General features: G+C 38.6%; 1 protein-coding gene across 3 annotated transcripts in view; it reads right to left on the bottom strand.

Annotated features, from left to right (window-relative positions):
- The window catches only part of ccser1 (coiled-coil serine-rich protein 1), a 146,906-nt gene extending 132,601 nt beyond the window's left edge, over positions 1 to 14,305 (bottom strand). The window contains exons 1-4 of one of the 3 annotated variants that reach the window (XM_008418423.3): positions 13,833 to 14,305; positions 7,550 to 8,567; positions 5,626 to 6,043; positions 2,952 to 3,136 (exon numbers count right to left, since the gene is read on the bottom strand). In XM_008418423.3, the coding sequence (XP_008416645.2) occupies positions 2,952 to 3,136; positions 5,626 to 6,043; positions 7,550 to 8,542 (1,596 nt within the window). In that variant the 5' untranslated portion in view covers positions 8,543 to 8,567; positions 13,833 to 14,305. Of the gene's footprint in view, positions 1 to 2,951; positions 3,137 to 5,625; positions 6,044 to 7,549; positions 8,568 to 13,827 lie in introns of all 3 variants that reach the window. The other 2 variants (XM_008418422.3, XM_008418421.3) reach the window with 2 other exon arrangements.
- Between the last annotated feature and the right edge of the window lie 2,782 nt (positions 14,306 to 17,087).

Genomic DNA, 17,087 nt, shown 5'->3' with positions numbered 1-17,087 from the left:
GTAGGTAATATGGACAGCAACGGTTATTTTAAACTTTTAAATTGTTGCTTTGAATGTAGAAAAGTACAAACTTAGGAAAATAGTATTTTTTTTTATAGCTACAGTATTTATGATTCGTTATTCGACTCAACACCTGTCTGCCTCACATGAACGACATGCTCGCTTGTCTTTCCCATTCTGAAAACAACTGTAGAGTACTAATTAATGTTTCCCAAACACTGAGGCTATGAACAAGCTGATATTAAACATTTAAAATAAACATTAGATTTTGTACCTTCCTCAGAGACTCTGTGACATTTTGCGACAGCAGTAAAAGGAGGGGTTTATTCTGAGGCTATTTACATCTCAACCAAAGGTGCTAATAAGTGTGGAGGGCGTTGTATTCATAACATGTTATTACTTGCATACCATCATTGTATAAAGCTAGAAAAACACTCAGACAAGGTTAAGATAAAGGTGTCTAAATCCTGAGGTTTTCATTAGCTACAAGCGCATAAAACTGACCAATAAAATTTTACGAAGCAAGAGGAGATAGGATATAGTTTAATATACACTGCTGGGATTCTACCTTTCCTCCATTACTCAGGCCCAGAAGGGCACTTCATAGGCAGGGAGGAGGTGAGAAAGAGATTATACAATATTTAGCAAAGTGGAAGTGGAGAGGCAGCAGCAGTCTATAATATACACTGTAATGTGCAGCGTACATCCCTGCTCTGTGTAATCTCCCAGAGGAAGCTTTTAGTCTCCGGTAGAATAAATGGGATTGATTTAAACTGGTTTGCCTCCTATGGAGCTTTTCCTGTGCATGTTGTGGGAAAAGCAGCCCAGTCACAGCTAAAACCTATTGGCAAAAACAAAAATGGATGTTGCTAAATCTTGCACCAACAAAGACTGCTGCAATGTGAGCAGGCAGACAAAGTAAACACCAGGCTTAAACCTGTTAGATGACTGAAGAAGTTTTTCTAAGTCCTTCACGCATTCGCACTCAATTTAAACTTCTAACGTTTCCTTTAAACGGGATGGAGTCAAGAACAGCCTTTAGCTTATTTTTTCAACACTTCTGATTGCTCTCTAAATATCACTTCAGTTAATTAACATTGCATTAATGGAAGCGCAAAGGTGTCATGTTGTTGGATTTTGCTTAAATGTCAACCACTTCCTCTTTGTCCTTCAAAACGTTTTGTTTTTGTGTGATGGAGAGGCAAAAAGGGAAGACGAGTGTACTCTAAATTCAAGGAACACCGTTCATATTTTCATGGTCAGGGCCACAAGCACCGACTCGAATCAGCAAGCGTATTAGAGGAGGTCTTTTAGTATTTTACTAGAGTATTCTACCAGCTGGCTATAATTACAGTAAAATTGCCCCCCACTCATTCTAAACTCTTTAGGACTGCTGCTCATTGTGTGGCTGCGAGAACAAATTTGGAAGCACATGCAAATTTCTGTTATGAAAAATCCTTAAGAAATGTATATTTGGATAAAAGCAGATGGTGTCTCAGCTGAAGTTGCAGAATAATTGTTTGGAGATTAAATACCTGTGAGTTCATTTGTATATCTTCCCTCTTTTCAAATGTACTACGAATTTTAGAGACGATGGGTAAAAGGGATAAAAGAGTAACACTCGGTCAAATTTGGCATTGTTTTGTATTGTACACATTTCCTAAAACATACACTAAAAGTAACACATTGCTACCAAACACAAAAATAACACAGTAAAGTACAGATATCAGGCATCAGTCCAATAACGAGCTTACAGAATTGTAGCAGGTTCGATTGGATCACTATGTGGCATTAGGAGATGTATTTTTCTAACACCTCATGTGAAACCACAAAGGAAAATAAATGTGAAGGAAAATAAAGTCTGCACCTACTTTTTTCCTTAGCACCATACATTGTTGTAACGTCATTTCAATGCATAAGTGACCTCGTTATCACTAAAGTGTCCATCTGCTTATTGATTGTGACACAACACCTTGAGCGGTAAATCGAAGAGCAGGCCAAAGTGGCCGAGCAGACTTTAATACCATCATTTTAGACTACATTTACCATCATGAGTATTGACACCAGAAAAAAAGTTAGAGCAGCACAAACAATATTTAATTTAAAATGCGCCCATCACTAAGTGAGTTTGGAGGTTGTGATTCTTGGTTTGTTAACTAGCAAATTTGTTGAATTAACACCTGAATTAACCTGTTGCACATATTTGTTACATTTTCTATTTCAGATTAAAAATGTTGAGTTTTGATCAAATAAAAAGATTACACACTTAACATAATCACATTCAGTCCATGATCAAATTATATCCAGTCTGCATATTTCATATCTATCTTTTATGGTCAGCCAGCAGGTCACATCGATCTCACACCAAAAACAACCAAAAACCAGGTTTACAAGCTGCACATGGCAGAGGCAAATGCAACAGTTAAAACTTTTGGCAGTTTCCACTTTGAGAAGTAATAACAAACTAAGTTAAACATGATAATTTATCCACGTCTTGCTGACGTATAAGAATGGATGCTGAAAATTCACAGAATTCACCAGATAAATATTTACATTTATCGACCCAAAAATGTATTCATTAACTTTTTTTAGCTACATTATGTAAGGAGTATTGTTTTCTCTTAACTGCAAGACACTTATTTGATTTTATGAACATTAAGGTACTTTGTATAGAAATATGTACAAGCTAATTTCTTACTAGACTTAAGAAATGCTTAATTGTAATAGATTTGACTTATTTCACCTGCAAAAATTTTCATTAATCCTTTCGCATTATTAAAATTTAATATTTGGTTTAAGCTGTTTTGCATTAACAATAAAAAAAAGCTAAGAAATAGAGCTATAATATATTAATAACTGAGTCTGACTTACACGTTCAGGGCAGTAAAACAGTTTGTCAGTGTTTGTATTTATGGTGCAACCTAAACAGAGAGAAACAGCTTCAGGCTTACCAGACTTCCAAGTTTAGACGACGAGGAGTTGTTTCTGTGCTTGAGCAGACCATTTCCCTCCATGCCTGGGGCATCTCTGTAGTTTCCATGGACACGAGGCCCACCGGCCCCCTCAGATGAGGAGCGCAGTCGCCTTTCCATCCGCATCACCTCGTGGTAAGGGCTGGCACTGCTGCACACAGAAGCTGCACAAAGGATGGCAAGAGAACAGCAGCAAACAAAAAAAACACAGTTAAACAAGAGAGAGATTTGTAGAAATTAGACGACACTGTCGAGATGCAATATTATTTTTATTAATTTCTATTGTGGGAAGATCCATCCCTCCAGAGAATGAGCCTCCTTTCATAAAACTAAATGACAAAGTCACTTTTACTTACTCAGCTTTTTAAACAAAGTTAAATCCTTCCTTCATGAAGCCGTTCGGCTTATATTGGTTTTGCTCAGGCTGTTTTTATTGTTTTGCAATAATCACATTTATCCAGACTCCCCACAGCTAGGTTGTTTTGTAACAATAAAACTGAGGCACGCACACCAGATTTCAGGGGGAATATTCCTCAGAAAAGCAAGAGGAAGGTGCCTATAATTGTTCTACAGTGATTTATCAAAAATTAGAAGTGAAACAGAGAAACAATACCATATCCTTTTACAGAGCAACAGGTTATTAAAAAAACAGGACTTCATGCCAACTATTTTTTTGTGTGCTTTCTCACTCCACCCACCTGCACACACACATACTGCGCTTTTCCAGAGTGTAATAAAGCGCTCGCTTTTAAACAGCTCCTTTGTTGTAAACTCACTCAATAAAATAAGATCCGTAGCAGAAAGAAGTCCTGAACATTTTACCACAGTTTCAGACTCTTATAACCATAAGCATTTACAGCACGTGGGGGAGCAACAACAAAAAGCCTGCAATAATGAATCAATACAACAAATCTCTGTAGTTAAGGGATCCAACAGTAGATAATGGCAGGTTGTTCTGCCATTTGGGCAACTTTGTAATCCACAACATCATTTATTGTGCAGTTTCAGCACTCAGAACAGCAGTTTCTAATATTGCAAACATAAAACCGCAAGTACAGTATAAACAGTTAGATCCAAAATTATTCATAACCCTGGGAGATTTACATTTTAAATTGTTTCATCAACAAAATGAGACAGGCGTCGGGTATGAGTTTCTAAAATAATAATGTACTTATTTTTGTTTTATTTTAATAAATTATGGGACTGTGACATTGATGTTTTTTGTCAACACAAATTTTAAAAAATGTATTTTGTTTTTGTTAAACATTCGGTAAAAAAAAGGGCCTAATAAACAGAAGCACTGCAAGCTAAAAATGGGGGTCTACAAGGTTTATTGAACACAGAAGCACAAGCACACAACAAGACGACACCCAGGGGCCAAGAATGAGCCGACAGAAAGGACAAACTCCCTCTAAGGGTTTTTAAAGCTGCAAAATTCCCCCCGTTAAGTCTGGCATGTTCTCTGTCTACTACATTGTCCGCTGAAAAGAATGTTTGCAAAAATATTTAGACACAAATTTGGGATCATGCTCGGCTGAATAAAGCAGTTTCTGCCTGTGTGGATGTGTGGATGTGCAGGCTTAATGCAGTCAACAATATCCTTTTCTTTTTGCTTGTTTCTAAAGCCTTTTACAAGACAGATAATGTTAACATCCCAACATATTAAAAGGAAATCCTTACTAATACAATAAATGCATTTTGAATGCATGCATATGTCTCCATTATTCCGTTTTAAATAAGTTAAAAATAAACTAATTCTTTTTCCCCTCTAGTTCCATTCATAGCTAAAAAACAGAGAATATTTTTTCATTCTAATTTAATAACATAACTGACATTCAGAAAATTATTTTCATGGTTGGTTTTTAAAAGCACAAAAGAACAATATAAGGTTTATGAAATAGTAAATTAAAATTCAGATTTTCAGCGAATATTTTAAAAACCTGTTGATAGATTAAAAAAGGGCACATCATGCAAGTGTGAGGATTTTTTTTAACTGAAAACCTGTGGTTTTAAAATGAATAAATCTGTAGAGCTATGCAACTGTAACAATAAGCTGAAGATAAGATTTTTTTTATCTCTCATCCTGTAAGAGCAAATAATACCAAAGCCTGAGGCAGAAACAGAGAATGTTAAACCTGTTTTGCAGCTGCAAAGTTTTGTTTTCTTAACAATCATCTTATTCAAAACTTTAAAATATCGAATAATTTAGAAGCGAGGTCAAAGGGAGCCTTTTCTTCACGTGCCAGTGTTAATTATTTATTCTTCAACACAACTTTAAATCTCCACTGTTAAGTCTGCAATACCAACAAACCTGTAAAAACTTAAATGACCTCTCTCTGGGTTTACTTGATTGTTTTTATTATTTAGAATAATTAAAACTGAAGAAGAATGAAGCAGAACTAGCACTGCTTCACCTTCACTGCCAAATAAATGTTTTCCATCAGACAAAGATCTGCAGTTGCCTGGAAGTGATTCAATAACCCTCGTCACAAAGGAATGTCGGACAGGTCTGAGATTCAGTGGAATGGATTCCCAGACATGAGTCTAGTCTGCGTCGCTTTTCTAAGCCAAGTGATTATTCTGGCAGTGCTACTGCGCGACAGTGACTCTGCATGTAAATCTGCGATTCCCTCTGTTGCTCTGAGTTTTGTACCTGCATGTGGTTTCCTCAAATGAGAGGACCTGGGTTCGTGGCAGCCGCAGAAGCTTCCTCTTTCTTGAAGAGAGAGAGTGTGTCTCGCCCTCCTATCCGTTTTCTCAGGGTTTGAGTGACAGCCCTCGCTGCGCGCCCCACACACCTCGCTCTCACTTGTGGTCTCGGTGTGGTAGCCTGCCTTTCTCTCCTGCACCAACTTCTTCCTCTCCTCTACTGCGCCTTCTTTCATTGCCTCCTGTCTTTCCTCTTCCCTCTCTTTCCTCTCTTCCAGCGATTGTTCCCGCAGAGGCGCGCAGGGTACGGCCGTCTCTGGCTCGGACAGGGAGACGGCCGTTTCATAGTCTGTGTTGTTGGCTGTGCTGGTGTCAAGGAGTAAGGGTTTCTCAGCGCTGGACTGGACTGGGGTGAAGAAAACCTGAGGAGAGGATACTTTATTGAATATGTGTAAAAATGTGCTTCACAGAGAGAGATGTTCCTGCTACAGCAAGTATTAAGTAGGTGAGTGTTAGAGAATGTCCACAGGTAAAGTTACTTCATATTTAAATAGCGAACAGTGAAGAAAATAGCGCTTTAGTTCGCAAAACGTCTGCTTTGTAAATATTAACCATTTTTGAGAGACAGGAGGGGAATTGACACAACAGTACCTCACAGGAGAATAAAAACTATAACTTTTCACAAAAGCAAAAACTTCTGGTCCAGAATGGAAATTTGAAGCTTACAGTAAGTTCATGTTATAAATATATAAAACAAACTTTGGTTTTCTGAAGGGCTGCAACTTACAATTACTTTAGTAATTAATTAATCGATTAGTCTGACGATTAGTCAAATAACAAATAATTGTACATTTTGCAGATTTTCCATTTAGCTACTTAAGCCTTTTTTATATATTAGAAACGCATTAGAAGATGTAAATAAACAAATAATTTAATTCCTTTTCGAAATAGAAAAATGCAATAATATACAATTCCTTTAAAGTATGTTTGCTTATTTATAAACAATTAAAATTCCAGACCTGAATCTCCAATCAAGAAGCTGTAGCAAGAAGGCCTTCATGTCCAGACCGTCACTAAGTTTAATATTATTTACAATGAGGAATGGTCAAAAACGTCAGCAGTTGCTGGATATTCAAAGCCAATAGAGACAAACATCAAAAGCGTTTCAGGTGTGATTGCAGCAATGTTGCAACAACACTGTTCTACTAATTATTTTTATTTATTTATTGTTTTTATTAGTAAGAGAGAAGTAAGAGAGAGAGTGATATTGTTCTATATTTTAAAAAATGCTTTCAAGTGTGTGGTTCTAATGTGGTAAAATGTAAATTTAAAGAGGCATGAATACTTTTGAAGGAAGAAGAGAGTTTGTGAGTATCTCCAGAGAGAGATAATGAATCCAGTATTTTCTTCTCAAAGGCCAGAAAGTGAACTTAAGAGAGCACAAGAGTGTGAACCTACTCAGTAAATGAATTTCTTTTTGAAGATTGTGATGGGGAATAACACATATTGTATCTGAGTGCCTCTTCAGTTTTTTTCCCTCCAAGCCTGGGACCTTTCAACAAAAGGGTGATTCATACCATTTTTTTTTTGGCCAGATTTCAAACTTCAAAGAATAATCACAGACATTAAAATTCTGAACATAAGCAGGAAAAACTCAGTCTTTGGTTTTCATCATGCACACTTAACAGAGAGAGCCACAGACCTCCCGCGGTGTTGTTCTAGGATTCAAAATACACATTTATGATCGTGGCGGTTCTGTTTTTAGTGTTTCTACATCTGCTTGTTTACAGGTGGATTCAGTTTCTAAACGTTACATGTTTACAGATCAGTACCAACAAGCTAGGCTTAGTCAATGATTGTGTGAAATATACTGAAATCACTGAACAAAGGAAATCTGACTCAGATTATCGCTTGTCTAGTAAAAGTACCTGAGAGGTGGAGACCGCCACGCTGAGGTTCTCAGGTGCAGCTGGGGGATCAGGTGGAGCAGTATCAGCGGGCGACTCAGACACACAGACAGGCCCTGAGTTCAAACCGGATCCTGGACTGGGCGCCGGGAGAGCGTCCACCTCCGACACAGAGTCTTCTGTTATGGGAATGAACTCTGAGGGAGTGATGGCTGTTGTTCGATCTTCTGAAATCATGGGGGACTGAAGCGAGCTCTCACCCCCTCCTCCCATTAGCTCTCCAGGGCATGACCCAGGTGTGAGGCCCTCTGGCCCAGGTGTGACGGTGGCCGAGCTGGGAGGTTCCAGGTTGACTTCTGGAGGCCTGTGGTGGTCGGACGTGCGAGAGAAGCGGTGATGGGCTGAAAATGATTTAGGCAGTAGCTGCTTCTTCTGCCGCGAAGAGCGTTTGTTGTTATTGCTGGCCCCACTGAAGTCGTCGAGGAACCCTGAGTCGTCACCTTCGTTGGCTCCAGAGCTGCTGATGCAGTTGATGAACACATTTCGATTGGCTGTGGACGAGGAGGAGGAGGCCTTGTCAAAGTCCTCAGTCTGCGAGCGTGGGATTTTCTTCTGCTTGTGGCTCCCAAACCCAAATGAGTGGCGCGACTTGGAACGCCTGCCACCCTCGCTGAATCCTGCGGACGCCGACGAGGTTACCGTCTGCTGGTTGTTTCCGTTTGCGTCAGTGGTCTGCGTCAGGGGGGGCGTGAGGTTCAGGTTGATGGGCTGGACGCGTGGATCGCTGTTCCTCTTAGCCGTGAAACTGAGAGACGGCGTGCGAAACAGGCTCCGGCGTTTGCCGGTGCTGCCCGAGCTGGAGTTGGTGCTGGAGGGCGAGGAGGTGTGAACGCCGTTTCCCACTCCCCCTGAGGACGGGGAGGAGGGGAGGGACTCCTGCCGCTTGCTGGCGCTGCGGCGGAAGATTGGCAGGCGTGAAACAAGTGTGGAACGGCGTGAGCCCGATTCACCCATGGAGAAGCTGAGGCGGTGAGCGACTCTGGAGAAACACACATACATCACAAAAAATTAACAAAAAGGGAGACATCTGCAAAAAGAATTAAATAAAATATTACACTTTAAAAGAAAATAATTTTCTGCAGAAGACACAAAATGGCAAAATAAGGGGAGGAATGTTTTTAGGTTGCCTTGCTCCCACAAGTCTTTTAAACTGACAAATTTTCTTTTGATAGCCAATCCCAAACATCCACTTTGTTGTTTTTGAGCGTCAGTAACCAATTTATCAGCAGTTTTGGTACTGATCATTTCTATTTGGAAGATCTATTTGCAGCTTTAGCCTCAATGCTGATGTCTTGTGATGATATTTTAAGTATTCAAACATAACAATGTTATCTTTTTGAGTGTATTCACTAACTGGAATTACTTTTATGTTGCTTTTGAAGTAATGGTTTCTTCCTCTGAGTGCCTTTTCAGCCCCTATCAGAACAGCACTCAAAGCGAGGTTCTTTTAGCAGCTGCAACCCTATGTTTTTTGTTCAAGGTTGATTAGCACGTTTTTCATATCTGGGACCCAGTACCTGTCTCTTCACTATCCAATTTGATGGCTGGACATTTACATGCGGTTTCTACTTTGACAGAATTGTTGGCCAGATTAAGCTGCCACCTTTACCGGAAATTACACCTAAGATTAACCAGAATTGTAGAAGTCCACAATTCTCTTAAAACATGTTTCTTTGAAAGAGTTAGAAACGGTTTCTACAACATCTCTACCTGCTAAATCTAAAGCTTTAAAACTGCCAGAATAGAAAGACGATTTTTTAAAAAACTTAATCCAATGTTTTTAATCAATAACTTAATTGCAATCCGTCATAAAATGTGTCACAGAGTTTTTAGATCAACAATAAAGTCAAAGAAAATGATCCATGTAGAAACATAAACCTTCAGCCCCAAGGTGATAAAAGCTCTAATCCGCCTCATTATTTGCATATGAGGTGGGAGGAATTGACTTTCTGTTAAGGATTCATCTTTCAGCTCCAGTCAGAAGTTACAGACGCTCATAAAGTTGGGCTTTTAAATTATGATCAGAACTGCTCTGTAGTTTGGTGGGTGGACTGATGATACATAAAGCATGTTGTTGAGGTTAAACTTTCTGAGACAGATTAGATTTTATGTAGGCATATATTCAGCACTGAATGTAGAATATAGCTTCAGTTATCTTCAATACAAGAATGTTTTGATTCTGGAGAAGGCCCTCTTCTCACAGTTGCTCCATGGTTATGCAAAAACAAAAATTCAAAATAGTAAAACATTTATGTTTTATGGCGGCATATAAACTTCTGACAGGAAGTGTATTTCCGTGAATATTAATCGACACGTAAATGAAGCAGAGACACCACTAATCCATGAGACGCTTCTATCTACCTGGTCTACCTGCACAGTCTCAGTTTAGCAAACCAAAGCTGTTCGTTCCCACGGCTTGCTAAGCATCGGCACGGTACTGCATGAAAAACAAAAAGAGCAAATTCTGATACAGTTCCTCTCTGCAGGTACAACAAGAGGAATATAAATCAGCTGCGGTTTTGAACTGAGCAAACAAGTAGAAAAGTCAATTATCTCTCACCTCTGTCCGAGAAAGCAGAACTAAACATTATTCATTAAATCTGCTCGTACAAACTGTAACTACAGCCAGCAGGTCTTATTGTTTGCACATCTTAAACACAGACGGTGTCAAACTTCAGTACAGCCAAGTCATTCCAGTGTTTTCAAATGTTTTCTTACGCAAAGGAGGATTACTTACACTGCAATCCTGCTAACACTGATGAAGCTACCTTCTAACGTCCGAGGCAACTGAAGTGTTTTGTTTTTGGTCTCTGTGTAATAAGATTACAGTAACGCCCTGCAGTGAAGTGGCTAATTAGAGTCTCACCTTCTGGACAGTAAATTCGATCAAGTTCTAAATGTGATGCTGATTGATTTTTCTAAAATGTTTACACAACGCAACGGGCACATAGGTCCATAATTATAGCTAACAGCTATGGCCCAACATTCTCCAACAAACTACGGGGGATGTTTTTTGACTAACTTAAAAAAAAATTGAAAGTAGAGCAGCAAATAGCTGTCCCTATAAGTCACTACACCATCAGCATTGAGGGGAGTTAAGTATAATTGTTTCATGTGTTAGTTGATGTAATGGATGCGCACATATAAATAGCTAAAGCACATGGATCAGTTCTATTGCAAGAGAAAGTAGAGAAGACACAACAGGCCTTCCCCATGCACACATCCTCAGCCAGCTGTCTTCCCAGATCGGCTGGGATTGCCTCCAATACAGGAAAGAGGGATGCCTGCCACAACCATTTGACCTGGTGACTGACCTTTGACCCTAGCTCGTTAAGACAGGCTTACAATTCTTTAGACGGTTATACCAGAGTTAAAATATATCCAGAATACATCTCTCAGGTAGCTTATCGAAGAGGGAGGAAAACAGGACACTGATTTGAAGATTATTCAGATTATGCTATTAGCGGCGAATCATACTGGGTGACCAGTAAAATGGTATGAAGAAATATTTACTCACAGGCAAGTTCTGTTTTGTAATGATTTAATTTATCAAACCTAGACCGATCTGAGGCTGTGTAAAAAGCCTCAGATTACTTAACACAGTTAGTCCACAGTGTTTGCCTCAGCTTTAGCCACACCCCGGCTCGATTACGGTTTGACTGAAATAAAGCCTGTCTGAAAACATTAAGGAGGATATAAGATCTCATCATCCGTCGGTCTAAAGAAACCCTTCAACAGATGAGAGACAAAGTTTATGACAGACGTCAGTTTGAAAAGATTGCTTGGTTGCTTCGTGGCCTGGATGACATGCAGTAGTTTGATGGTATCATACATTCTATTCTCTTTTGGAAAATCCTGAGGAATAAAATGGCCATTCATAAGTTTGTGACCTTGAGGTTAAGTGCACTTGCACTATGCTGCTTCACATAGATCCAAGAAAAGCATCAGCCAGTCCAACTCTGATGGTTTAAAAATGAGATGCTGAGGCACGACCTTAAGAAGAAGCAGTTTATGCTCCAACCAACCCACTCTGTCAGGGAAGTAGAAAAGTTAAGTTATTAAAAAAAAATGCATCAATATTTCAGCTTAAATGTTGATATGTAAATTGCTCAACATGAAGGCTGCCCAGGATAAATTCAAATAAGAGCTGAATGAAGCCTTGGTTTGCACTGACTAGTTTGCAAACTTCCTCCCCGCTTGGCCAAGGCACAAAAGGTGCGACTATCTGAGTTAGAGAAGCAAAGCTTCATACCAGTTCCTCCTTCCTTTTTCCAGTTATTGATAGTTCTGCTGTACTGGGCAGTAAATACAAGTTCATATGCAGATGCACAATTTCCTCCTTCAACACAGATAAAGAAATTAAATAGAAAAACAGTAAATTATTCTAAAAAAATAATAGTTTTTTTGCAGAATTTACAATACTTATCATCAGGTTTCTAAATTGATCAGTTTTTTTTTTTTATTCCACACTGCCACACCCAAAATGAGCACGTCACTGGTACTAAACAAATAAGGCGGATTCAGATGGGGCGATTTGAGCGTCGCTGTCCTGTGTTTTAATCACAACACTTTAACAGTGGTTAACAGTCTTATATAGAAGCTCTACTTGCATCCAATATTCTTGCTAGTGCACAGAGATTCATTTGCTTTACTCAAGTTTGAAAGGATACTTAGATGTGTGTGTGTGTGTGTGTGTGTGCTGGGTGTAAGTAACTGGGTGTTTCCAATAAAACAAGTTCTTAATGGGTAACAGAAACCACACGCTGCAGTTCACACACTCTGCGGACTTTTCTTACATCACACTGCTCTCCTCACAATTCACTGAATGATGGAAATAGAATAATTTATGTAAGACTCAACGTTACATAATATGTCCACAAAGTCTGATTTTGACAAACATGTATACAGATAATTTGGTAATGAATTCCAAGGAGTAAAAATTCACCAATCAGGCTTTTTAAACATATTTTTGTTGTTTGTTTGTTTTGTTAGACACCTGATATGCCGATTACAATTCTGGCTGATTCGGCTTTTTGAAAGAAAAGCAATTCCGGCCTTCGAGGTTATTATCCTGCAGATTTTAGATGTGTGCATGTTGAAAATTAGCTGATTTACCTCCGTAGGTCACCACGTTCAGAGTAGAACCTGGAAATCATGAAATAATTTTAATTATCAAAAAGATGTCTAAAAGATCCTGGACACTGACCACCGAGGACCAGAATCATTCAATCCTGTACAGATTTTATTGAACACAAACTCCTTTGACTGCAAGTGCTTTAACTTAGCAAATGTAACCTTTTGTCATAAAAAAATGTGTTGCAGATCCAAAGTGCATCTACAAATAAGCATTTATTGACTGAAAAAAGTGGGAGTTTTCAGGTGTGATTTCTTTACTGAAAAGGGGGGAAAACAAACTCTAAATTTGTTTCAGTCTGTTTCTGTTACATATCTAAAAAAAATGACAAAGTTCATACTGGAAGAATCTGTTTACCAGTCTAGTGTGTAAATCTGATAGCAGCAGTCAATGCACCATTATATCAACCATGTAACAAAAGGTAGATAAATAAACATAATGATAACAACTTTGCTAAAACAGGTTATGAAACTGAACTGGCAAACATGTTTCAGCTTAACCTCTTTACTGAACCACAAACCACAAGAAGTATCACTAAGCATTCTCACAAGCTCTTACAATAAATACTGTCATCTTTAAAAGTCTGACTATTTTTATGTCTCATAGGTTGTCCTGTAACAGGAGCCGCGAAACCTTGGTGTATATTGTTAACAGCTTGTTAATCTTAGTGATGGGCCTTAACGTGTTTACAGTGTAATAAATGGCTATAACGCCATTCAAGAGATCCGGTTGCTTTATATTCTATCCAGAAACCAACCTGAGCTAGCAAGCATATTAAACAGTCTTCATGGCTAAGCTGCAGAGATTTAAGAGCAGCTAACCACCTGCAGCAGCAGCAGCAGCAGCCCTGCGGGATGCCACAACTGTCAAACCAACAACGTCAACAACGCTTTGAAGCCTGCCGACCCTAAATCCCACACAGGCTAGCTGCCTCAATGCGCTCATACTCCAGCGCTCATGTTTCCCCTTACGTTGCATCGAAATAAAATTATATTAATAATATAATAAGTGTCCGGAAATACAGTAGCAGCACCGGTGGCTCAGGCGGTCATTCAAGCTAGCAGCAGGTAAGTGGACAAACATAAGCGGCCGTCATCGTACGTACATTACCTTCAGCGCCTTGTTAGAGTCTTTACCGAGGCCCGTCAGTGGAGAACCGGGGGGAGATATATGTCCGCTTTGTGTTTAAAATGAATTAGTACTGGCATGAAGATGTCAGGGGTCTTACAGCGGCATTGGAATTACACTAAAGGGTGCACCTTGTGAGGCGGTGACGCCGAAATTACACCTCAGTGACGGAGAGTCGTTTTCCTCCTTCCGCGTTGCAGTCACTGACAGCGAGGCTGTGCGGTGTGACGTCCATTGCTCCTCCTTCCTCTCCTCCTCCTCCTGCTGCTGTTGCTGCTTCTCCCTGAATTTTCAGCAGGTGATAGATTAATTAAAATCAACATTAAAGATGCCCACAGATGAATAACGTTGTCTTTGCTGGGCTCTTTGAAACTGCAGTATCTGCTTGATCCTTGTTTAATATGTTTTCATTTTTGAAATGTGATATTTACAAATTGCATAACCTTTTACAAAAGAAATATTTCAGTTGAATCAGGTCTATTAGCAAAACAAAAAAAAAAAAAAAAAAAAAAGCTTGTGAGATATGTATATATCGGAGAACTTCATTGTTCTAATGCGTTAATAACAAAGAATATAAGAGCAGACATATGACCTTCATAAAAAGAGCAAGACTAAAGCAGTAGCAATCTTAGTGATTACTTAGGGCCACCAACCAGCAACGAAGAGGACCTATTCAACAGTGTATTTATTTTATATTTTAGCAGTTTTACTATAGCTTTCATTATAACTTTTTTTTGTTTTGTGGATTTAGCATTTTGTTGGCTTTTCTGGATCACAGTAAAAAACAGTTTGGAGCTGAAAGGTGGATTTCCATTGCAGGAAAAAAAAAATAAACAGCTCATTTTGCATTGTGTGGGTTTGAGTTAATGGCCTCTGAGAGGAACAATAATCAAGCTGGCATTAGTAAACATCATGCAGCATGATAACCAACATGCTGTATGATAAACATCACACAACATAAGGCATTTTTCACAGATTATTACATTGGTTTGCTTCCCTGAGTTTTTGCTTCTGCTGTGTAGATTATAAATTAACAAATCTGAAGGAGAAATTTAAATGTATAAACAAAGGAGGAAGGGGGGACAGTAAAAATATAAGAAGACATACAATGGAGGTGTTTGCAAGAAGAAGTGAATCCTGGGAAACATCTATCCTGACAAAACCTATTAGGCAAAAATCCAAACTTTTTTATTTTGCAACTTATTTTTTACAAATTAACTTTATAAAACAATTCAATGAAACATGTTCCTGCCTGTAGATTAATTTAAAAGAAATACAGGAAAAACAGCAATCAACAAACAAATATCTATGCTTGTTCTAAAGGACTTTGTTCTCTTAAGTGATTTCAGCACACACTATCTTAACTAAGTAGATATTTAAAGATTTAATATCTGAAACGACACAGACAAATGAGATCAATTAACCCATTGATATGAAAAAGCTTGAGATGACTTTATTACCCATCAGAATTTGATAACATCAAAATGAGCTACAGATACCTGAGAACTTGCTTCTCATACATGGCATCAGATTCCATTTATCCTCAATGGATGAAAAGCAAAAGCATAACTATATTTGAAATAGTATGACACAGGCTTAGTGAGCATCACTTACACCATGTTTAACACAAATCAGACTTGACTATTTAAATTGAATACTTATATAATTACATTTTGTTTTTAATTGCATGGACAAAAGAAGACGATACACTTGATTTGCTAGTTTATGATGGCACATTTTGCAATAGTCACTTCTAAATACCAATGTCTGTTCTTCAAAGAGATGTTTGCATTTGTCAACAGGTACTATAGCCCATTCCTCTTTAGCCAACATGTCTGAGGTTTGTGAAGTGATGCCTCTTTTCAGCTCTACGTCTTTCAGTGAAGAGACACTGAAAGCTTCTATGTTTAATAGAATTAGGATTTGTACTTGTTCAAGAGAAAACCAGAATCATGTTTAGTCCTCAGTTATTCTAAAAAAATAACTCCAGTTTTGTCTCCACTACTACCCCAAAAATGTGGGGACTTGTTAACATGCATTCTGGCAATCCTGCAACTTTAATTTTAGTGAGCGAGCTTCTGTGGAGCACATTATAGTTTAAAATGCAACAGATGGTGCCATCGGAGAGTGATGTACCTTTATCCATTCATCTGATCATCTTTAAAATGCATTTTCTCTTGCACCCACATTCTGGGAGGTTGGTTGCAGACTAGAGAAGACTTCATATTAATATTCATGAACGTCACTGGAACATTAAGCTGATTGAAGATGACATTCCAGCCTTCACCTTTAACGTTGATACCCGTAATCTTCGGAGCTCCCCAGACAGCGCTCACTTTTGCATTCTCCGGTCCATGCCAATTGGTATGTTGGAGCAAACTGCCCAGTACCATATTACCTCCCTTTCAGCAGGAACAATGTACTTGAACGTACATGTGACAATTTAGGTTAAAGCATTTTGGAACATGTCTGTAGTACTAACATTTCCAGGCTCTTTGGGAAATCTCACCAAATTAAAATTTTTTATGACAAATATTCTACAATAATATAGACTATCACATGCTAACGGTGTGTATTAGAGAATTGCTTCTCAACTTTTCAGGAGAAATCAACAGTTTCATTGAGCCACAAAAGTATCAAACATTGTTTGTTGGGCAGATAAAAACAAATGTTAAAATCAGATTGTTTTGCCAAAAGTACTGAGACTAAAAATGATTAAATTCATGTGTTCAAATCACATCTGTGACCAGAGGTGGATTATATCAAGCACCTATGAACGCTCTTCAGAGAATTGGTTTCCATGGCTGAGCGGCTGCCTCTGAGCATTTCATCACATGAAGAGTTGAATATGGAGGAGAAAAATACTTTGCTACTGGACTTTATACCTGTGGGAGACTATGAGCCAGAACATGTCATCCAACTTCACATGCGCTGCTGAGAGAATAGTCTGTGTAGAGGCAAAAATCTCAAGCCTTTTGACAACGTTGTGCATCCAAATAAAACATCAAAACACTTCAAACTTTTTATAATAAAAATTGAGTTGATATGCTTCAGATAAGCCTCAAATGGAAAATCTATGTTGTTACTCGCAGGTGTAATACCAAACAGCATTTGTATGCTTGGGAGTGTTCTGCAGAGAGTCATGTTGAAAATCTAAAGGTTGAAAATAACTGCGGTTTTCATCACAATTTGTATGTGCTAAAAGATGCTTCACTCACCCCTTCGGCTCTATAATTA

Source organism: Poecilia reticulata, chromosome 9, assembly GCF_904066995.2.
Source record: "Poecilia reticulata chromosome 9, P_reticulata-male-v2, whole genome shotgun sequence".
Classification (NCBI taxonomy): Eukaryota; Metazoa; Chordata; class Actinopteri; order Cyprinodontiformes; family Poeciliidae; genus Poecilia; species Poecilia reticulata.
This window is presented reverse-complemented; position numbering and strand designations above follow the sequence as displayed.